Source organism: Rhinopithecus bieti, unplaced genomic scaffold (genome assembly GCF_001698545.2).
Source record: "Rhinopithecus bieti isolate Rb0 unplaced genomic scaffold, ASM169854v2 scaffold_7580, whole genome shotgun sequence".
Lineage (NCBI taxonomy): Eukaryota > Metazoa > Chordata > Mammalia > Primates > Cercopithecidae > Rhinopithecus > Rhinopithecus bieti.
In genome coordinates this window covers 1,530,143-1,554,320 of record NW_016805470.1, presented here as the reverse complement: position 1 = coordinate 1,554,320, position 24,178 = coordinate 1,530,143, and the positions used below count along the sequence as shown (strand labels likewise).

The window sequence follows — 24,178 nt, the reverse complement described above, 5'->3', positions numbered from 1 at the left end:
AAAAAAAAAAAAAAAAAAAAAAAAAAAAAAAAAGAGTCATATGAATTCAAAACACTGGAGCTGCACCAAATATTGATGTTCTAGGAGATGGTTCTTTTATTTCCAGACCACGTATAGTAATTTCATTAAGTACTCAGATAGAATTAATTGAAGACATTTTAATTATTTAATGTTTTTAAATTAACATCATTTGTAGAGATATTTGTTAATTCTTGTTTATGTGCTATTTGTTCCACTGAATATTAGTGTGTACATTTTCATGTGTTGATGTCTGCCACACATTTATCTTGTAAACCAGCCTCCTAGACAGACATTTTCTGTTTTTTGCTTTACTATAGCACAGCTATTTTTTTTAAAATGGGGCCTTTAAAGCTATTTTTTTAGGATCTACTTCCTTTTTTTTTTTTTTAAGACAATCTCTCTCTTTCACCCAGGCTGCAATGCAGTGGTGTGATCTCAGCTCACTGCAACCTCGGCCTCCCGGATTCAAGTGATTCTCCTGCCTCAGCCTCTCAAGTAGCTGTGATTACAGGCGCACTACCATGCCCAGCTAATTTTTGTATCTTTAGTAGAGATGGGGTTTCGCCACATTGGCTAGGCTGGTCTCGAACTCCTGTCCTCAAGTGGTCCGCCCACCTTGGCCTCCCAAAGTGCTGGGATTATAGGCATGAGCCATCGTGCCTGGCCAGGATCTACTTCCTAAAATGAGATGAAGACTACAGATTTGAACAGTGTATGGCTTTAGTTTCACATTGTGGTGGATTAAATTAAATTACAAATTTGAAAGTAGGTCTTCTTTTTTTGAGATGGAGTCTTGCACTATCGCCCGGGCTGCGGTGCAATGACGCGGTCTCGGCTCACTGCAACCTCTGCCTCCCAGGTTCAAGTGATTCTCCTGCCTCAGCCTCCCGAGTAGCGGGGATTGCAGGCGCCCTAGCTGCAATTGCAGGCGCCCGCCACCACGCCCGGCTAGTTTTTTGTATTTTTAATAGAGACAGGATTTCACTATGTTGGCCTGGCTGGTCTTGAATGCCTGACCTTGTAGATCCACCCGCCTCGGCCTCCCAAAGTGCTGGGATTACAGATGTGAGCCACCGTGCCCAGCCAAAAGTAGGTCTTAAAAGCCCTGTTCTGTCAATTGGAGAGCTCTGTTACCTGCTTTCTCTGTCTTTTTGGTTCTTTGTTTTTTTGAGACAGAATCTCTGTCACCCAGGCTGGAGTGCAGTGGCACCGTTTTGGCTCACTGCAACCTCCACTTCCTGAGTTCAAGCGACCCTTGTGCCCCAGCCCCCCGAGTGGCTGGGATTACACGCTTGCGCCACCTTACCTGGCTAATTTTTCTATTTGTAGTAGAGATGGGGTTTCACCATGATGGCCAAGCTGGTCTCGAACTCCTGACCTCAAGTGATCTGCCTGTCTTGGCCTCTCAAAGTGCTGGAATTACAGACATGAGCCACCACGCCTGACTGTCCTGCTGTCTCTTTCGTTCCTGCCTTTCCTGTGCTGTAGTATTAATTGAGTTTCCTAATTACTATTTTGAGATTTTGAGGACTATAATCTTCAATTATCATCTAAATATTAAAGAGCAACACTATTTTAGTACTATTTTTCTGTATTTTTTCTAATTTTAATTACATTTATTTATTTATTATTTATTATTTTTTTTGTAGACAGCCTTGCTGTGTTGTTCAGGCTGGTCTCAAACCACTGGCCTCAAGCAGTCCTTCTGCCTCAGCTTCCCAAAGTGTTGGGATTATAGGCGTGGCCAAGTTTTTCTAATTTTTTAAAAGCTGGCCATCTGCATTTATAGAAATAGTAGTGTATAGTAGAGATCAGCAAACTTTTTATGTAATGGACCAGACACTAAATATGCTTTGCAGACCACACAATCTGCCACAGTTACACAGTTCTGCTCTTGTAGCAGGAAAGCAGACATAGACAATGTATAATGAATGGCCTAGCTATTTTCTGAAAAAACTTTGTTTACAAAAGCATGTGAAGAGCTAGATTTGGTTCTCAGGACATAGACTTCTGACCCTTGATCTGAACCATACACTGAAATTTGGTGGGCAGAATGGTCCACAGGTGGTCAGGCATGGTGGCTGACGCCTGTAATGCTAGCACTTCAGGAGGCCAAGGTAGGAGGATCACTTGAGCCCAGGAGTTTGAAACCAGCCTTGGCAATATTGTGAGACTCCATCTCCACATACACACACACACACACACACACACACACACACACACACACACACACACACACACAAACTGGGTTTGGTGGTGTGCACCTGTAGTTTTTGCTACTCAGGAGGCTGAGGCTGAAGTGGGAGGATTGCTTAAGTCTGGGAGGTCAAAGCTGCAGTTATGCCACTATACTCCAACCTGGGTGACAGAGTGAGATTGTCTCAAAAAAGAAAAAAAGAATGGTCCACAAGCCACAGTAAAGAACCAAGTGTATAAAAATTTAGTGTGAGAGAATTCTACTGTGATTCACACAGAAATTCATACATATGTTCCTGCCATCCAGAGAAACCTGTGTAGCTGGGCTACTGGAACAGAGCCACTGGCCTGCCCTGCTGTTCTTTGATGATGAACCAAATGATGATGTGCTGTGGGCTCTGGAAGAAAGTAGCTGACAGCAGAGTTGGGCAGGCATTTCAGAAAATCATTCTGGCACCCTTGGAACTTTTATGGAGTTTTCTGCAGCAACAGCTCTGTCTGGTACATCAATTGACAACTCAGGTCTCCTTGGGTCTTGCTTGTCAGGCTTTGGCATTTAAGTGGAAAGAAAAAGAGTAAGCGCTCAAGCCTGTAATCCCAGCACTTTGGGAGGCTGAGACGGGCGGATCACGAGGTCAGGAGATCGAGACCATACTGGCTAACACAGTGAAACCCCGTCTCTACTGAAAAAATACAAAAAACTAGCCGGGTGAGGTGGTGGGCGCCTGTAGTCCCAGCTTCTTGGGAGGCTGAGGCAGGAGAATGGCGTAAAACCCGGGAGGCGGAGCTTGCAGTGAGCTGAGATCCAGCCACTGCACTCCAGCCTGGGCGGCAGAGCGAGACTCCGTCTCAACAAAAAAAAAAAAAAAAAAAAGAAAAGAAACTTTAAGGAAAGCGAGAGCACAGCAGAATCAATTTCATAGTCTCTCATGGTTTCTGCCATGGGAGAAAAGTGGGCATTATACTGCTCACAGGCAGAATAAAGACTCACTGGAAGCATTGCTAAGCTGCCTCCTCCAGAAGATGTCAGCGGGACAGTTGTGTCAGTTGGTGTTCCCTGAACCTTGAGCCCAGCTTTGGGGTACTCTTTGCTTCCCACCCATGAAGTGACAGTGAGCAGACTCTCAACCTTCTGCTTTCTTCCTCCAAAATGAGTGAGTTTTTGAGTATACTTTCTAGTAACAGAGTTACTCTGTAACTATGTAATAGTGACTCAAATTCTGTTATAAGCTTCCTGGAGAGGAGAGTAGGCATCTTCTAAAAAGTACAAGAACAGCATTAGAATGACAGAATTTTGGAATTAACAGTTTTGCACTATAAGAACAGGGAGGACTATCATGGGTATAACTAATTAAATCTTTTTTTTTTTTTGAGATGGAGTCTCACTTTTTCGCCTAGGCTGAAGTACAGTGGCACGGTCTTGGCTCAACGCAACCTCTGCCTCCTGGGTTCAAGCGTCCTGCCTCAGCCTCCTGAGTAACTGGGATTACAGGTGTGTGCCACCACACCTGGGTAATTTTTTGTATCTTTAGTAGAGATGGGATTTCACCTTGTTGGCCAGGCTGGTCTTGAACTCCTGACCTCAAGTGATCTGCCTGCCTTGGCCTCCCAACTTGCTGGCATTACAGGCATGAGCCACCACACCCGGCCAACCAATTATCTCTTATACCAGATCCCACTTTTTACTTAGTGCTGTTAGCATAGCAGTTTTTATAAACATTCTTCAGGTAGGACCTGTATGTCTTGATATCAAAGAGATGGAATTAGTTGCTCACTTTTGTTCCCAGCCTTCTTTCTAGAAATCTGCCTTCCTTCTTCCTGTCAAATGTTAGCAGAGCACCGTCTCTTCTTTAGCTGTCACTGCTTGCCTTGTACAGTGAAGGAAGTCTGGTGAGCAGCAGTCCAGGAACTGCCCAGGGGTACCCTGGGTTGGGGGTTTTCCTAGGCCCTTACACAGAGCACACAATTTATCCTTGATATATGCTGTCTTGTGGTTTGGGCATTTACTGGCATTGAATTTCCTTGAGTGGACAGTAGTGTAGTTTCAACCTGTTTTTTGTAATGTGTAAATTTGGATGCTTTTATAGGTAGAAGCCACTCATTCTTCATCTACCCTTTTTTCAGTATCTGGCACCAATTCTGACCCAGTCATTTGTGATCCCTGGCTCTTGTGATATGCGGAAGATTTCCAGGCAGTTTTTGTGGAACACCTCCCTGTCCAGCTCTAATCAAGCACCATATAAACAAGAAATTGCCTGGTCAAACCTGTGAGGACTGTATTCTGACTGCCAAAAAGATCAATACTGACACCAGAATGGCAGCTACTCTCAAGTCATTAAAACTTTTAAGATACCGAGCATTTTGCAGTCCTTCTGCCTGTGGTGCAGCCCGAAGTGTGTCATACTGGAATACGAGCAGCACACAGCGTGGGGGACAGGACCCTCCAGAACACATTAGCCTCTGCCATTCTGCCAAAAAAGTTAAGAACATTTGTAGCAGCTTCTCTTCTCAGAGGATCCTCACAACCAGCAGTGCCCGCCCAGGTTTGGAATTCAGCAAGACTTCTTCCTCCAAGGCCAGCACATTGCAGCTGGGCTCACCCAGGGCCACAGGAGTTGATGAAGAGGATGTAGAAGTTTTTGATTCCTTTGCAAACATCCGAGTTTTCCTACAGCTAAGACCAGAATACCGTGTTCACAGCTATAACGCATCCGAGACTTCTCAGCTCCTGTCTGTTTCAGAAAGTGAACTAATTTTGCACAAAGTCACAGTTTATCAGAATAAACTCCAGGCTCAAGTCATTGTTGATTATTTGTGTAAGCTGAGCTCTTTGCCTGCAGAGCAGCATCCTGTCTTGCTGCGCAGTACCAGCTTTGCTCTGCTCTGCCAGCTGAGTGTGAAGAAGATACAGCTCTTTGATACCCAAGATCTGATCAATGTTTTGAAAGCTTTTGTCATTTTAGGAATCCCTCACTCCCATTCAATGCTAGATGTGTATGAGACCAAATGTTGCCATCAGGTATGGGAGATGAGTATGGATCAGCTCCTTTTGGTGGCTGATCTCTGGAGGTACTTAGGCCGCAGAGTACCTCGGTTTTTAAACATTTTTTCTAGTTATCTTAATTTGCACTGGAAAGATCTATCCTTGTCTCAGCTAGTTCACTTAATTTATGTTATAGGTGAAAATCGTCAGGTATCCCAGGACCTAATGCAAAAATTGGAATCATTGATCCTTAAATATATAGATGTGATCAATTTAGAGGAGGTTGGTACCATCTGTTTGGGGTTCTTTAAATCAAGTACTAGTCTCTCTGAATTTGTCATGCGGAAAATTGGAGACTTGGCTTGTGCTAACATGCAGCATCTGAGTAGTCACGCCTTAGTGAATATTGTTAAAATGTTCCGTTTCACTCACGTGGATCACATCAATTTCATGAAGCAGCTTGGAGAGATTGCTCCTCAGCGAATTCCTTCGCTGGGAGTTCAAGGTGTCATGCACCTGACTCTTTACTACTCGGCCTTACGCTTCCTGGATGAAGGAGTAATGAATGCAGTGGCTGCGTCTTTGCCTCCTAGAGTGGCACACTGTCGAAGTAAAGATGTTGCCAAGATTCTGTGGTCATTTGGAACTCTGAATTATAAGCCACCCAATGCAGAAGAATTTTATTCCAGCCTGATAAATGAGATTCACAGAAAGATGCCTGAATTCAACCAGTACCCAGAACACCTGCCCACCTGCCTGCTGGGCCTGGCATTTTCAGAGTACTTTCCAGTAGAGTTAATTGATTTTGCTCTCAGTCCAGGGTTTGTCAGGTTAGCTCAGGAGAGAACTAAGTTTGACCTCATTAAGGAACTGTATACCCTCGATGGTACAGTTGGCATTGAGTGTCCAGATTACAGAGGCAATCGTCTTAGTACTCACCTTCAGCAAGAGGGGTCTGAATTGCTGTGGAATTTAGCAGAGAAGGATATGAAATCAAAGCCTGAATTCTTAGAAACTCTCCTTTTACTTGAGACCATGTTGGGGGGGCCCCAGTACGTCAAGCACCATATGATTTTGCCTCATACCCGATCTTCTGACTTAGAGGTCCAGCTTGATGTTAACCTGAAGCCATTACCATTTAATAGAGAAGCCACACCAGCTGAAAATGCAGCCACATTAAGGCTTAAGCATGTGGGAGTCAGCCTTACAGATGATTTGATGAATCAGTTACTAAAAGGGAAAGCAAGAGGACATTTCCAGGGCAAAACTGAGTCAGAGCCTGGGCAGCAGCCCATGGAGTTAGAGAATAAGGCAGCTGTACCTTTGGGGGGCTCCCTTTGCAATGTAGCAGATAAATCAGGGGCCATGGAGATGGCTGGCCTGTGCCCCTCAGCCTGCATGCAGACTCCAGCAATGAAGCTGGCTATTCAGTTCACAAACAGGAACCAGTATTGCTATGGCTCCAGGGATCTCCTTGGACTGCACAATATGAAGAGGCGGCAGCTGGCTCGGGTTGGCTACCGTGTGGTAGAGTTATCCTACTGGGAATGGTTCCCACTACTGAAACGAACTCGCTTAGAAAAGTTGGCATTTCTTCATGAGAAAGTATTCACCTCTGCTCTCTGAAGGGCATTTAGGGGCATTTCTATGACAAAGCTGTAGGTGTCTACTGTACCAGGTGTTGCAAAATGATTATAAAAGCCAGAATGTAAGTTTGGCAATAAAATAGTCTATTGAGGAGACTTAGTTGTGTCCAAGGCAGATTAGAGCTAGTGTATGTTACTGTGAATTGTAATGTAGTTGGATTGTACAAATTGCTGCAAATGTATACGTTACTCTTAGTAAATAATAAACATCTTAATATGTCCTATGGTCAAGTAAGTCCTTGTTGGATTTTTCTGTTTACCAGCCTTATGTCACAGTTTTTAGAATAAAAGTATAGTCAGACATTGTGTAAAGCCAGTTTTAAAAGTTTTATTCTTTTCTTGAGGCCCCCCCCCCCACTCACAGATATTTTATTGTTTTCTTTTAAGCCAGTTTTTTTTTGTTTGTTTTTTGAGACGGAGTCTTGCTCTGTTGCCCAGGCTGGAATGCAGTGGTGTAATGTCAGCTCACTGCAACCTCCGCCTCCTGGGTTCAAGCAATTCTCCTGCCTCAGCCTCATGAGTAGCTGAGACTACAGGCATGTACCACCACTCCTGGATGATTTTTGTATTTTTAGTAGAAACGGGTTTTCTCCAGGTTGGCCAGGCTGGTCTCCAACTCCTGAGCTCAGGTCATCCGCCTGCCTTGGCCTCCCAAAGTGCTGGAATTACAGGTGTGAGTCACCACATCCGGTCTTTTATTATTATTATTATTATTTTATTTTTTGAGACGGAGTCTCCCTCTGTTGCCCAGGTTGGAGAGCAATGGCGTCATCTTGGCTCACTGCAAGCTCCACCTCCCAGGTTCAGGCAGTTCTCCTGCCTCAGCCACCTGAGTAGCTGGGGTTACAGGCGCCTACCACTACGCCCACCTAATTTTTGCATTTTTAGTTGAGATTTCACCATGTTGTCCAGGCTGGTCTCACACTCCTGACCTCAGGTGATCCACCCGCCTCTGGCTCCCAAAGTGTTGGGATTACAAGCATGAGCTGCCACAGCTGGCCTATACCTTGTTTTAAAATAAGAATCTCGGCCGGGCGCGGTGGCTCAAGCCTGTAATCCCAGCACTTTGGGAGGCCGAGACGGGTGGATCACGAGGTCAGGAGATCGAGACCATCCTGGCTAACATGGTGAAACCCCCGTCTCTACTAAAAAATACAAAAAATAAAAATAAAAAATAAAAAAAAAAACTACTAGCCGCGCGAGGTGGCAGGCGCCTGTAGTCCCAGCTACTCGGGAGGCTGAGGCAGGAGAATGGCGTAAACCCAGGAGGCGGAGCTTGCAGTGAGCTGAGATCCGGCCACTGCACTCCAGCCTGGGCGACAGAGCGAGACTCCGTCTCAAAAAAAAAAAGAATCTCATGCTGGACGTGGTGGCTCACGCCTGTTATCTCAGCACTTTGGGAGGCCAAGGTGGGAAGATTGCTTGAGTCCAGGACTTTGAGACCAGCCTGGCCAATATAGTGAGACCTTGCCTCTGCAAAAAATATACCAAATTAGCCAGGCGTGGTGTTGTGCTCCCGCAGTCCTTAAGCTACTCACGAGGCTGGGGTGGGAGGATCTCTTGAGCCTGGGAGATTGTGGCTGCAGTGAGCTGAGATGGCACCCCTGACCTTCAGCCTGCACGACAGAGCAAGACCCTAACTCAAAAAAAAAAGGGGGGGGCCAAGTGTGGTGACTCAGGTCTGTAGTCCCAGCACTTTGGGTGGCTGAGGCAGGCTGATCTCTTGAACCCAGGAGTTCCAGACCAGCACCATGGCAAAACCCCATCTCTACTAAAATACATAATAGTAGCTGGGCATGGTGATGTACACCTGTAGTCCCAGCTACCTGGGAGGCTGAGGTGGGAGAATCACCGTAGCTTAGGAGGTCGAGACTGCAGTGAGCCGTGATCGTGCCACTGCACTCCCACCTGGCTGACAGAGTGAGACCCTGTCAAAACAAAAAAGCTCTCATAGCTTCACTTACATTTCAGGATTTTCCTCCAGTACGTCTTTTCACATGCTCTAAAATTAAAATTCTTATTCTTGTTTAGATGTGATTGATTGTCCTTAGTTGCTGATTCTTTTGCTTTAAAGAGCCATTTCAGAATTAGTGAACACAAAATTTTTTCCTGGCTCCCTCTTCCACATTTTTTTTTTTTTTTTTTTGAGACGGAAGTCTTGCTCAGACGCCCAGGCTGGAGTGCGGTGGCGCGATCTCGGCTCACTGCAAGCTCCGCCTCCCGGGTTCACGCCATTCTCTTGCCTCAGCCTCCCGAGTAGCTGGGACTACAGGCACCCGCCACCTCGCCCGGCTAATTTTTTTGTACTTTTAGTAGAGACGGGGTTTCACCATGTTAGCCAGGATGGTCTCAATCTCCTGACCTCGTGATCTGCCCGTCTTGGCCTCCCAAAGTGCTGGGATTACAGGCATGAGCCACCGCGCCCTGCCCCTCTTCCACATTTCTACTTGTCTTGCATAAATCCCCCCTACCCTCCTCATATTTTTCTTCTTAAAACTGGACCTAGAAGAATAGAATTACATAAGCACCTGTTGGGCCAGTGGTTCCCAAGTCTGACGCCTAGGCAGAATGGTTTTCATGGCAGTTAGCTCAGATGAGAAGGAAACACGCTACTTGTTATATTAGGAAGTCCAGTGGGATTCAGGTTTGGTTGTGTTAGAGCACAAACTTAAGGAGATTGTGTATATATAAGAAACATAATATAGGTCACAGATACAATATATGTGATTTGCAAATAGTTTCTCCCATTCTGTGAGTTGTGTTCACTTTCTGTTTTTAATTTTGTTGAAGCCCAATTTATTATTTTTTCTTTTGTTGCTTGTGCTTTTGGTATCATATTTAAGAAACCATCGCCAAATCCAAGGTCAGGGAGATTTACCCCTATGTCTTTTCTGATAGTTTGAGCTCTTTATATTTAGGTCTTTGATCCACATTGAGTTAATTTTTATATGTAGCCTGAGGGAACAGTCCAACTTCATTCTTTTGCATGTGGATATCTAGTTGTCCCAGTATCATTTGTTGAAGAGAATATTCTTTCCCCGTTGAAGGGTTTTGGCATCTGTGTCAAATCAATTGACCGTACATGTGGGGGGTTATTTATGGATTTTTATTTCTATTCCATTCATCTATTCTTATGCCAATTCCACACAATTGGGAGGTATGAGTCCTCCAACTTGGTTATTTTTCAATATTGTTTTAGCTACTCATGGTCCTTGCACTTCCATAGGAATTTTAGGATCAGTTTGCCCATTTCTGCAAGAAAAGCCATCGGGCTTTTGATAGGGATGGTACTGAATCTCTAGTTTGCTTTGGGGAATGTTGCCATCTTAACAATATTAAGCCTTCTAATCCATAATCTTGGTATATCTTTTAGTTTATTTAGATTTTTAATTCTTTCAGGAATGTTTTATAGTTTTCAGTGTATAAATCTTACATTTTCTTAGTTTTTTGTTTTGTTTTGTTTTGTTTGATATAGGATCTTGCTCCAGCAACCAGGCTGGAGTGCAATGATGTGATCGTAGCTCACCGCAGCCTCAAATCCTGGGCTCAAGCAATCCTCCAGCCTCAGCCTCCCAAGTAGCTGGTACTACTACAGGTGCACGGCATCATAACCGGCTAATTTTTCTTTGTTGTTGTTTTGAGACGGAGTCTTGCTCTGTCACCCAGGCTGGAGTGCAGTAGCACGATCTCAACTCACTGCAAGCTCCGCCTCCTGGGTTCAGGCAGTTCTCTGCCTAGCCTCCCGAACAGCTGGGATTATAGGCCCCCACCACCACGCCCAGCTAATTTTTTTTTTTTTTAATAGAGGCAGGGTTTCATCATCTTGGCCAGGCTGGTCTTGAACTCCTGACCTCGTGATCCACGCACCTCGGCCTCCCAAAGAGCTGGGATTACAGGTGTGAACCACTGTACCCGGATGTTAAATTTATTCCTAATTATTTTATTCTTTTTTGTGCTATTGTAGATGCAATTGTTTTTAAAACTTCTTTTATGAATTGTTAATTGTGAGTGTTTAGAAATACAGGTGATGCACCAGGCGTGGTGGCTCACGCCTGTAATCCCAGCACTCTGGAAGGCTGAGGCGGGCAGACCACTTGAGGCCAGGAGTTTGAGACCAGCCTGGCCAACATGGTGAAACCTGTCTCTACTAAAAATACAAAAATTAGCTGGACATGGTGGCACACCCCTTAGCAACTCAGTAGACTGAAGCATGAGAATCACTTGAGCCCAGGAGGCAGAAGTTGCATTGAGTTGAGATCATGCCACTGAACTCTAGCCTGGGTGACAGAGCCAGAGACTGTGTCTAAAAAAAAAAAAAAAAAAGACGGATGATTTAACCTGCTATTGTGCTTAATATTCATTTGTTAGCCCTAATAACTTTTTTGTTGTTGTATGAATTCTTCAGAATTTCCTGTATAGGCTTGTTTCATCTGTGAATATAGTTTCATATCTTCTTTTCCATTTTGGATTCCTTTTTTTCTTTTTTCTTGCTTTATTGCTCTGGTTGGAACTTCTAATAAGATGTTGAATACAAACAATGAAAGTAGGCATCTTTGTCTTGTTCTGGATTTTAGGGGAATGTTTCCAGTCTTTCACCCACCATTGGGTATATACATATGCTTTTCTTTCTTTCTTTTTTCTTTTTTTTTTGAGACAGAGTTTCTCCCTGTTGCCCAGGCTGGAATGCAGTAACGTGATCTCTGCTCACTGCAGCTTCTGCCACCAGGGTGCAAGCGATTCTGATGCCCCAGCCACCCAAGTAGCTGGGATTACAGGAGTGCGCCACCATGCCCGGCATCTTTTTTTTTTTGAGACAGAGTCTTACTCTCAGCTCACTGCACCCTCCACCTCTCAAATTCAAGAGATTCTCCTGCCTCAGCCTTCGTAGTAGCTAGGATTATAGGCACCCACCCAGGCCCAGGTAATTTTTTTTTTGTATTTTTAGTAGAGACAGTGTTTCACCAAGTTGGTCAGGCTGGTCTCGAACTGCTGACCTCAGGTGATCTGCCCACCTTGGAGTCCCAAAGTGCTGGGATTACAGGCATAAGCCACCATGCCCAGCCAATTTTTTTGGAATTTTTAGTAGAGATGGGGTTTCACCATGTTGGCCAGGCTGGTCTTGAATTCCTGGCCTCAAGTGATCTGCCCACCTCAGCCTCCCCGAGTGCTGGGATTATAGGTGTAAGCCACCAATCCTGACGTCTTTTTTTTTCTCCTTTTTTCTTTTTAAGACTGTCTCACTCTGTTGCCCATACTGAGAGTACAGTGGCACTATCATGGCTCACCACAGCCTCGACTTCCTGGACTCAGGTGATCCTTTTGCCTAAGCCTTCCAAGTAGCTGAGGCAAAAAAAAGAAAAGAAAAGAAAAGAAAAAGGGTCTCACTCTGTTGCCCAGGCTCAAGTGATCCTCCTGCCTCAGCCTTTCAAGTAGCTGGAACCACCTGTGGGCACACTACCACTTCTAGCTAATTTTTTACATTTTGTAGAGCGGAGTCTTTCTATGTTGCCAAGGCTGGTCTTGAACTCTTGGGCTCAAGCAATACTACTGCTTCAGTCTCTCAAAGTGTTGGGATTACAGGCATGAGCCACAACTCCCGGCTGAGTATGATGTTAACTATGGGTTTTTTATAAATCTTTTAATGTTGAGGAAGTTATTTTTTATTTTTATTTATTTATTTTTTTGAGATGGAATTTCGCTCTTGTTGCCCAGGCTGGAGTGTAGTGGCGTAATCTCGGCTCACCACAACCTCCGCCTCCCAGGTTCAAGCGATTCTCCTGCCTCAACCTCCCAAGTAGCTAGGATTACAGGCATGTGCCACCCATGGCTAATTTTGTATTTTTAGTAGAGACGGGGTTTCTGCATGTTGGTCAGGCTGGTATCAGAAACTCCCGATCTCAGGTGATCCACCCACCTCGGCCTGCCAAAATGTTGGGATTACAGGTGTGAGCCACCACACCTGGTGAGGAAGTTATTTTTTACTCCTAGTTTGCTGAGTGTTCAATAAATATAATATGCAGCAAATACTCTTTATTTAAAAAATTTTTTCAGCACACACCACCTTTTGGATGAAGTGAACATTCTTTATTTTTATTTGTTAAATCTGGCAACTGGCCGGGTGTGGTGGCTTACGTCTATAATCCCAGCACATTGGGAGGCTGAGGCAGGCAGATCACCTGAGGTCAGGAGTTCAAGACTAGCCTGTCCAACATGTTGAAACCCCGTCTCTACTAAAAATACAAAAATTAGCCGAGCATGACGGCACATGCCTGTAATCCCAGCTACTCAGGAGGCTGAGGCAGGAGAATCACTTGAACCCGGGAGGCAGAGGTTGCAGTGAGCTGAAATTGTGCCACTGCACTCAAGCCTGGGCAACAGAGCGAGACTTGGTCTTAAAAAAAAAAAAAAAAAAAAAAAAAACCTGACAACCCTAAAAAAATAGAGGGGAGACGGGGAGGGGAGAGGGGCAGCAAGGGCAGCAGAAAACAAACTGTTAGTACTATGCTTAGTACCTGGGTGACATGATTATTTGTACCCCAAACCTCAAGCATCATGCAGTATACCCAGGTAACAAACCTGCACATGTGTCTCCTGAATCGAAAATAAAAGTTGAAAAAAAAAATCTGGTAACCCTAAGAAAGATGTAGCATTAAACCAGCGTGGTTTCTTGTTGGGTGAATTGGCAGAAGAGACTTAAATGTGTTTACATGTTGAAGATAGGTTTCAGTAGTAGAGATAAGTTGAAAATTCAGGAGAGAAGCAAGAGCAGATGGAGTGGGCCATGGAGGAGAGGGAAAGGGTTAGGGTCAGGTTGTATGTTGGAGAGACTGGCCACCTCACCTGGGTTCCCATAGAATTTTGCTGACGCTGTTGTTAAGGTGCTGAGTAAATGTTACAAAAACCTTTGTAGATCTTGTTTTGAGACTGAGTCTCTTAGGGGAAAGACTGCTTATCTGTTCCTCGTTTTGAGCCTATACATTTCTTAAAAGTAAAAACTGGGCCGGGTACAGTGACTCACTCCTGTAGTCCCAGCACTTTGGGAGGCCAAGGCGGGCGGATCACCTGAGGTCAGCAGTTCAAGACCAGCCTAGCCAACATGGTGAAATCCCACCCATCTCTACTGAAAATACAAAAATCAGCTGGACATAGTGGTGTGTGCCCATAATACCAGCTACTCAGGAGGCTGAGACAGGAGAATTGCTTGAGCCCTGGAGGCGGAGGTTGCAGTGAGCTGAGATTGCACCATTGCACTCCAGCCTGGGTGACAGAGTGAGACTCTGTCTCAAAAAAAAAAAAAAAAAAAAAAAAGGTAAAAACTGAGGCCGAGTGTGGTGGCTCAGCACTTTGGGAGGCTGAGGTGGGCAGATCACAAGTTCAGGAGTTTGAGACCAGCCTGGCCAACATGGTGAAACCCCATCTCTACTAGAAATTTAAAAAATAGCTGGGCATGGTGGTACATCCCTGTAATCCTGGCTACTCAGGAGACTGAGGCAGGAGAATCGCTTGAACCCAGGAGGCGGAGGTTGCAGTGAGCCAAGATCGTGTGATTGTTCTCCAGCCTGGGTGACACAGTAAGACTCCATCTCAAAAACTAAAAATAGGTTGGGCATGGTGGCTCACGCCTGTAATCCTAGCACTTTGGGAGGCCAAGGTGGGTGAATCACCTGAGGTCAGAAGTTTAAGACCAGCCTGGCAAACATGGTAAAACCTCATCTCTACTAAAAATACAAAAAAATTAGTCAGGTGTGGTGGTGGGTGTCTGTAATCCCAGCTACTCAGGAGGCTGAGGCAGGAGAATTGCTTGAACTCAGGAGGCGGAGGTTGCAGTGAGCCGAGATCGCACCATTGCACTCCAGCCTGGGCAACAAGAGTGAAACTCTTGTCTCAAAAATAAATAAATAAATAAAATTAAAACAAATAAGGAGTAAAAACTGTGTCTACTTGTGCCTAGCACAGTGCCTTGCACATGTTAAGCCCTTAGAGGGTGACTTGGCTCCATGTGGTATAAAACTGCAGGCTTCTTTGGGGCTCTCACCTGTGTTCTGGTCTTTTTGCACACCTCTCACTGGTGGGTAACTGGGATGGACTGGGACAACTGTCTTTCATTTTAACCAGTTCTAAGAAAAAGGCACATGAGTCAAACTTTTTTCATGGATGGACAGGTAACTCAATTTAGAAATTATAAGAAGTATTGCACTTCTTTAAAAGCTGAAGTGCCCAATTTATGAAATGTCTCAGTGCATTGGTTTTCCACCCACTCTTTGAGGTGAAATGCTTTTCTCTTACTTGACAGGTAATCTTTTCTTCTTCTTTTTTTCCCTCTGTAACCTGTTTGAGCCTAGTCTTTAAAATATGTGTGTCTGCCAGGATTACTTTTCATTACATCTCTGTGAGACTCAAAGTCAGATTGTATAACGCCGCTGAGGTAACTTTGTAGGCTGAAGGAAGCTGGATGCTGAGGTGTTCAGAAAGTGTCATGGTCACCTTATTCTCTTCTAAATTATCCTTCCTCACTTCCCTACCACCAGGTTCTGAACCTCAACACCAAAAACAAAAGGTTTGTTTGGTTGCTTCAAGCTCCAAGGAAGCACAGACAACAACCTTCCAGACAGGGCAACCAACTCTTCCAAGTTTGCCCAGGACTTTCCTGGATTTAGCACCAAAGGTACCATGTTCTGGAAAACTCCTTAGCTGTGGGTATACCAAGACAGTTGGCCACTCAACTCCTGGATCCCTTCTTGGCCCTTCCCTTACACTTCCGTTTCTGAACCCTAGTACTGGCAGCTGCAAAAAGTACTCTGAACATAAATCTCAGTCTTCTCTGCTGTCATCCTGAGACCTCAGGCATACATCAACTTTCAATACATAAAAGGAAAAAAAGAACAACTTATCTCACCAGCCTGGTACGTCGGATATTAAATTTCTGCATGCCCCCCATTACCTCTCCAACTATTTATGTATACATATTCCTAGATGTAGATTTTAAACAAATGTTTGATCATAATACTTTCATAATACTTTTTTTTTTTATTTTTGAGACAGAGTCTCCCTTTGTCACCCAGGCTGGATGGAGTACAGTGGTGTGATCCTGGCTCACTGCAACCTCTGCCTGCCAGGTTCAAGCCGTTCTCTCACCTCAGCCTCCTCAGTAGCTGGGACTACAGGTGTGTGCCACCACCGCTGGCTAATTTTTGTATTTTTAGTTGCAACAGTGTTTCACCATGTTGGCCAGGCTTGTCTCAAACTCTTGACCTCAAGTGATCTGCCCGCTTTGACCTCCCAAAGTGCTGGGATTATAGGCGTGAGCCACCACGCCCAGCCTATATATGCTTTTGCATTTTCCTGCATATATTTATCATTTAAGTGACACGAATGTCAAAACTAAACGTGTCACTCAAGTTTGTTTCTTACAATGTGGGCAGTGAGCTTTACTGGAGTCTTCAGTGAAGGCTTAGATCTGGGTGAAAAATTTCAAGACTTCTGTGGAAGTAGAGTATTTGGATTTATAAGATAAAAGACTTTTTATTTTATTTTATTTTATTTTTGAGACGGAGTCTTGCTCTGTCACCCAGGCTGGAGTGCAGTGGCACAATCTCTGCTGACTGCAAGCTCCGCCGCCTCCCGAGTTCATGCCATACTCCTGCCTCAGCCTCCCTAGAAGCTGGGACTACAGGCGCCTGCCACCACGCCCAGCTAATTTTTTTGTATTTTTAGTAGAGACAGGGTTTCACTGTATTTGCCAGGATGGTCTCGATCTCCTGACCTCGTGGTCCGCCAGCCTCAGCCTCCCAAAGTGCCGGGATTACAGGTGTGAGCCACCGCACCTGGCCAAGATAAAAGACTTTTTAAAGGATAACATGAAATTCTTGTGATAAAAGTGTTCTATATCAACTATGGTTGTGATTCCCCAACTTTGCACATAGAGTAAAATTGCATTGAACTAATTAGGCACACACAAATGAACGCATGCAGACCTGGTGAAATCTGAAAATCTGTGGATCATTATCAGTATCAGGCTGGTTATGAAGTTCTAGTATAGCTATGCAAGATGTTACAGCCAGGCACGGTGGCTCATGCCTTTAATCCCAACACTTTGGGAGGCTGAGGTGGGTGGATCACCTGAGGTCAGGAGTTCAAGACTAGCCTGGCTAACATGTTGAAACCCCGTCTCTACTAAAAATACAAAAAATAGCTGGGCGTGGTAGCGGGCACCTGTAATCTCAGCTACTCAGGAGACTGAGACAGGAGAATCACTTGAACCCAGGAGGCGGAGGTTGTAGTGAGCCGAGATCATGCCACTGCACTCCAGCCTGGGCAGCAAGAGCGAAACTCCGTCTCAAAATAAAAAAAGATGTTACTGTTGGGGGAAACTGAGTAAAGGGTATGAAAGGGTATGTGGGATCGCTCTGTATTGTTTCTTAAGAACTACACATGAGTCTGCAATTATCTTTAAAAGTTTAATTAGATCTTTTAAAAATAAACAATTTATGGTTGGGGGTGGTGGCTCACGTCTGTAATCCCAGCACTTTGGGAGGCTGAGGCAGGTGGATCACTTGAGGTGAGAAGTTCGAGACCATCCTGGCTAACATGGTGAAACCCTGTTTCTACTGAAAATGCAAAAATTAGCCAGGCATAGTGGCTCACACCTGTAGCCCTACCTACTTGGGAGACTGAGGCACAAAAATTGCTTGAACTTGGGAGGTGAAGGCTACAGTGAGCCAAGATCGCCCCACCGCACTCAAGCCTGGGCATCAGAGTGAGACACTGTCTCAAAAAATAAAAATAGGGGCTGGGCGCGGTGGCTCAAGCCTGTAATCCCAGCGCTTTGGGAGGCCAAGGCGGGCAGATCACGAGGTCAGGAGATCGAGACCATCCTGGCTAACACGGTGAAACCCCATCTCTACAAAAAAAATACAAAAAATTAGCCGGGCGTGGTGGCGGGCGCCTGTAGTCCCAGCTACTCAGGAGGTTGAGGCAGGAGAATGGCGTGAACCCGGCAGGCAGAGCTTGCAGTGAGCCAGGATCACACCATTGCACTCCAGCCTGGGTGACAGAGCGAGACTCCATCTCAAATAATAATAATAATAATAATAATAAGAAGAAGAAGAAGAAGAAGAAGAAGAAGAAGGCCGGGCACTGCGGCTCACGCCTGTAATCCCAGCCCTTTGGGAGGCCTGACACTGGTGGATCACTTGAGGTCAGGAGTTCGAGACCACCCTGGCCAACGTGGGGAAATCCTGTCTCTACTAAAAATGCAAAAATTTAGCTGAGTGTGATGGCGCGTGCCTGTAATCCCAGCTACTTGGGAGGCTGAGCTGGGAGAATTGCTTGAACCTGGGAGGCAGAGGTTTCATTGAGCTGAGATTGTGCCACTGCACTCCAGCCTTGGGTGACAGAGAGAGACTCTGTCTCAAAAATAAATAAATAAATAAATAAACAATTTCGTAGAAAGTAACTTTGAAATCCTTGTGAGATGCTCAGTAATGCATTATATATAGTTCATTTTCCTCCTTTTAAAGAATGCCCCTCCCTCAAAAGAAAGAAAAGAAAAGAATAAAAGAGAAAACTAAATGAAGAAAATGCCAAAGGAAAACTGAGATTACCAGTTTATTCCTAAGTGGTTAGTACCTTGGTACTCATCTTTGATGTCTTCAGGAAGCTGTTTGCAAGGAGCCCCTCATGTAGTATAGAAAAGGCAGTGGGGAACACATCAGCCAGAGAAAAGGGAAACCTCTTAAAGGGTGAATTGCCTTTAAGTGGTTCAGAATTGCTGTTGTCATCTAGGAGGTTAATAGCAGACTTTTCATTAGTGTCATTTCTTCTCTCTGATTATTAGCCTTCGATGACTTACTTCTTTTTTTTTTGCGTGGGGGACGGAGTTTCGCTCTGTAGCCCAGGCTGGAGTGCAGTGGCGCGATCTCAGCTCACTGCAAGCTCCACCTCCTGGGTTCACGCCATTCTCCTGCCTCAGCCTCCGGAGTAGCTGGGACTACAGGCGCCCGCCACCACGCCTGGCTAATTTTTTGTATTTTAGTAGAGACGGGGTTTCACCGTGTTAGCCAGGGTGGTCTCGATCTCCTGACCTTGTGATCCGCCCGCCTCGGCCTCCCAAAGTGCTGGGATTACAGGCGTGAGCCACTGCGCCCGGCTGGATGACTTACTTATGACCAGTAGCTTTCAAACTTTTTTTTTTTTAACTACAACCTTTAGTAAGAAATAACTTTTACATCAAAACCCCAAATGAATAAATGCGTGTGTTTGTGTGTTCACATATATATGTAACTGAAACAAAACTTTCACAAAACAGTGCTCTCACCCTTATATGTGGTACATGATGATATTTTCTATTCTACTTAATTTTTAAAAATACTAGTTATGGCTCAGTAATTTTTAAGTTCTTAATTCTCAACCTGCAATTTGGAGAAACACTGCCTCAGCCCGCTAAGTGAAGTAGTCTAAACTTTTTAGCATGACATTCAAGGCCTTCCTCATCTAGCTCCATTTGCCTTCCCATCGCTGGCTCCCACTCCACCTCTATAGCTAAGTGACATGTTCAGCATTTCTTGAACCAGCCTCACGCTTCCCTTCTGTGTGCCTTGACACTTACTGATCCCTTTCCCCAGGTCTCCTTCCCTATTGTTCATGTTCTCACCTCTTGGCTCCTGTAGTCTACAGTCTGTGGTAGCATTAGTATGGAGTGTCTGTCGCTTTTCAGAGTTGTCCATGAGATCAGGCATGTGCCCTAGTCATCCTAAGTTCACATGTTACTCCTGTGAATTCTCCCCTGAGTTGACCAATGTTTTGGCCAAAACTTTTGACCAATGTTTAAAAAAAATTTTTTTTTATGAAGTCACAATAAGAAATACATTTTATATTAGATGAAATACATGCATTCATTAAATATATTTGTGCAAAACTGACTGAAACAATTTCATGACATAGCCATACTATTTGCACCTTCATATTTTGTATTCTTTTCTAATTATTTCTTTTCTTTAACCCATTACTTGATTCCAAAAACCACAGATTGGAAAACATTGATCTAGGTCATCTTTCCTCACTCTGTCATCTGCAGAAAGCTCTGTTACCTTTATATTGTATTACGTGTGTGTGTGTGTGTGTATATATATATATATATATATTTTTTTTTTTTTTTTTCTTTTTTTGAGACGGTGTTTCGCTCGTGTTGCCCAGGCTGGAGTGCAGTGGCACAGTGTCGGCCAAGTGCAACCTCCACCTTCTGGGTTCAAGTGATTCTCCTGCCTCAGCCTCCCAAGGAGCTGGGATTACAGGCACCTGCCACCACACCTGACTAATTTTTGTATTTTTAGTAGAGATGGGATTTCACCATATTAGCCAGGCTGGTCTTGAACTCTTGACCTCAGGTGATCCGCCTGCCTGGCCTCCCAGAGTGCTGGAATTACAGGCATGAGCCACCACACCTGGCTTCTTTTTTTTTTTTTTGAGACAGGATCTCGCTCTGTTACCCAGGCTGGAGTGCGATGTTGGGACCTTAGCTCACTGCAACCTCCACCTCCTGGGTTCAAGAATATGTTCTCTTATATAATCACTGTTAGAAAGAAGTCTTTATTGTTTCAAGACTCACAGAGAAGGCCGTTCATTTCATTTCTTTTTGTTCCCACAAGAAGATTTGTAGAGAATGTTTATTGCAGCATTTTTTTCATAGTAAAAAAATTTTAAACAATGTAAGTAATAGGGCAATGGAGAAACTGTTTTAGTTGTACAATTAAATATGAGGAAATTAAAATGAATACACCAGATACAAACATTTCAGTATGGAAAACCTTAATATAATGCTTAATGGAAAAGCAGGTTGCAAGATGATACACATATTATCGTTAAGGTATATTAAGGCCAGGCGCGGTGGCTCAAGCCTGTAATCCCAGCACTTTGGGAGGCCGAGGCGGGTGGATCACGAGGTCAGGAAATCAAGACCATCCTGGCTAATAACATGGTGAAATCCCGTCTCTACTAAAAATACAAAAAACTAGCCGGGCGTGGTGGTGGGCGCCTGTAGTCCCAGCTACTCTGAGGCTGAGGCGGGAGAATGGCGTGAACCCGGGAGGCGGAGCTTGCAGTGAGCCGAGATCGCTCCACTGCACTCCAGCCTGGGCGACAGAGCGAGACTGTTAAAATATATAACTACTATATGTTGTTTATATATATATGCATACCTATACCGATTTGAATGACAGACAACATTAGATAAAGCTTACCTCAGCCAGGCACAGTAGTTCACATCTGTAATCCCAACACTTTGGGAGGCCAAGGTGGGTGGATTGCCTGAGCCCGGGAGTTGGAGGACAGCCTGGGCAACATGGCGAAACCCCATCTCTACCAAAAAAAAAAAGCCAAAATTAGCCGGATGTGGTGGTGCATGCCTGTAGTCGCAGATACTCAGGAGGCAGAGGTAGGAGGATACCCATCACTGGAGCCCTGGAAGTCGAGGTTGCGGTGAGCCGAGATTGCACCACTGCACTGCAGCCTGGGCATGGGCGTGACAGCCTGCTTCCCCCACCAAAAAAAAAAAGAAGAAGAAGAAGAAAGGAAAAATAAAAGAGCTTACCCCTTGGCAAAAAGGGAGAGGAAATAGGATAGGTGCTGGGTTTTGTTTTTATCTTTCAAATATTGCTTTTAACACTGAAATCAGAAGCAAACATAGCAAAATGTTAACATTTGCTAAATCTAGGTAGTAGGTACAAGAGTGTCTACTACTTTATATTCTTTTTTTTTCTTATAAACCTGTATGGCAATACAATGCCATCTTAGAATGCCATTATTACCTGTCTCCAAGCTACTTCTCTGAAAGCAGAGCACATTAGCCATGATCTGAGGTTTTAGATTAAGTTATACTCAAGCCTTGTCTTTCTTGTACTTAGATGCCACATCTGGCTATGCTTTGTAAGTATTTACTAGATAGTGTTTGCAGTGAGTTCAAGTTACATGGCCATTTCCTCAGCAGGACAGGGGAGGCAGTCTTTCTGGGCTAGGCTGTTTGCATTTTCATGTGTTGAGCCATTATTTTTTTTCTGGATTAAGTGTTAAGGCAGGAGGCATCTGACCTTAAAAGTTCAGGGTATTGGAACAAGACAGATGATAAGATTATACCTGTTAAAGGCTTTGATAGCAACCAGGGTCTTATGGAATCCTACTGTTTGGACATCACTATTTCCCACAGAAACAGATATCATTTGTAAGATTTTTTTTTTTTAAATCTGCCATTCTCCTGTGACAACACACTCATTTGTTTCAATTTGCATATTTCAATTTGATCTCCAGTCCTGAGTTGTTTTCTATGACTTTTCCCCCAATCATTCTTTATTATTATTAATTCTTTTAATTTATTTATTAATTTTTTTTTTTTGTACAGACCAGGTCTCACTATGTTGCCCAGGCTGGCCTTGAACTTCTGACCTCAAGCAATCCTCCTGCCTTGACCTCCCAAAGTGCTGGGAACTTATAGGTGTACACCACCCCACCCAGCCATTTCTTTCTTTCTTTTTTTTTTTGCGACAGTCCCACTCTGTCACCCAGGCTGGAGTGCAGTGGCGCCATCTTGGCTCACTGCAACCTCCACCTCCAGGGTTCCAGCAGTTCTTCTGCCTCAGTGTCCCAAGTAGTTGGAATTACAGGCACCTGCCACCACACCCGGATAATTTTTTGTATTTTTATTAGAGATGGGGTTTCACCACGTGAGCCAGGCTGGTCTGGAACTCCTGACCTCAAGTGATCTGCCCACCTCAGCCACCCAAAATGCTGGAATTACAGGCATGAGCAGTCACGCCCGGCTTCACCCAGCCATTTCTTTGTTATTATTATTATTAATACACCTTATAATTTAGAGCAATTTAGACTTACATAAAAATTGAGCGTTATTAATGCTATTAACATCTTAGTGTGGTGCATTTCTTATAATTAATGAGCCAATATTGATAAATTATTATTAAGTTTATACTTTAAGTTTCATTCTTTGTGCTGTATAATTCTTTGTGTTTTATTTTGTTTTGTTTTGTTTTGTTTTGACACAGGGTCTCGCTCTGCTGCCTAGGCTGGAGTGCAGTGGCACGATCTTGGCTCACTGCAGCTTCTGCCTCCTGGGCTCAAGTGATTCTCCTGCCTCAGCCTTCAGAGTAGCTGGGATTACAGGCATGTGCAACCATGCTGGGTTAATTTTTGTATTTTTAGTAGCATCAGGGTTTCGCCATGTTGGCAAGACTGATCTCGAACTCCTGGCCTCAAGTGATCCTCATGCCTTGGCCTCCCAAAGTGCTGGGATTACAGATGTGCGCCACCACGCCCAACCTTTTTTTTTTTTTTTTTTTTTTTGAGACAGTGTCTCACTCTATTGCCCAGGCTGGAGTGTAGTGGCTCGATCTTGGCTCAGTCAACCTCTGCCTCCCATGTTCAAGCGATTCTTCTGCCTAAGCCTCCCCAGCAGCTGGGATTACAGCCACCCACCACCTCGCCTGGCTAATTTTGTATCTTTAGTAGAGATGGAGTTTCATCATGTTGACAGGCTGATCTCGAACTCCTGACCTCAAGTGCTTTGCCCACCTTTGCCTCCCAAAGTGCTGGGATTATAGGTTTGAGCCACTATGCCCAGCCTGTGTTGTATAATTCTATAGGTTTTGAATTATAGGTTTTGAATATATAGGTTTTGAAATGTATGATGTTATGTATCTACCATTACAGTGTAATACAGAATAGTTTCACTGCCACTTCATTTTTATCTCTATACTCCAGTGCCTAGTACAGGGCTTGCAAATGTTCCATGAATGTGTAATAATATCCCATCTAAAATTAAATATGAGCAAAATAAATTCAATAGTACAGTACATTTAAAGAATAATTTGCCACAACCAAATAGAATCTCTCCTGGGAATAAAAAGGATGGTTTAAAATTAGAAAAATGTGTTAATGTATCCCATTAGTCTGTCAGATAAGATAAATAATAAAAGACAATATATAGAGAAAAATCAGAATTCAGAGCATACTCCTGACTTTCAAAAAATATGAAAATTAGAATGCTTTATTAACATAAAGATGATATTTCAATTAACAATCAACATTGGCAGGGCACGGTGGCTCAAGCCTGTAATCCCAGCACTTTGGGAGGCTGAGACGGGTGGATCACGAGGTCAGGAGATCGAGACCATTGTGGCTAACATGATGAAACCCCGTCTCTACTAAAAAAAATACAAAAAAACTAGCCGGGTGCGGTGGCAGGCACCTGTAGTCCCAGCTACTCGGGAGGCTGAGGCAGGAGAATGGCGTAAACCCGGGAGGCAGAGCTTGCAGTTGAGCTGAGATC

General features: G+C 44.2%; 2 protein-coding genes across 5 annotated transcripts in view; both read left to right on the top strand.

Moving 5' to 3' along the window:
• The window catches only part of FASTKD5 (FAST kinase domains 5), a 14,668-nt gene extending 7,587 nt beyond the window's left edge, over nucleotides 1–7,081 (top strand). Inside the window, exons 1-2 of one of the 2 annotated variants that reach the window (XM_017872588.1) lie at nucleotides 3,665–3,709; nucleotides 4,342–7,081. In XM_017872588.1, the coding sequence (XP_017728077.1) occupies nucleotides 4,532–6,826 (2,295 nt within the window). In that variant the 5' untranslated portion in view covers nucleotides 3,665–3,709; nucleotides 4,342–4,531 and the 3' untranslated portion in view covers nucleotides 6,827–7,081. Of the gene's footprint in view, nucleotides 1–3,664; nucleotides 3,710–4,341 lie in introns of those variants that run through there. The other variant, XM_017872587.1, reaches the window with a different exon arrangement.
• The window catches only part of UBOX5 (U-box domain containing 5), a 55,244-nt gene that overhangs the window by 7,581 nt on the left and 23,485 nt on the right, over nucleotides 1–24,178 (top strand). The window lies entirely within an intron of this gene.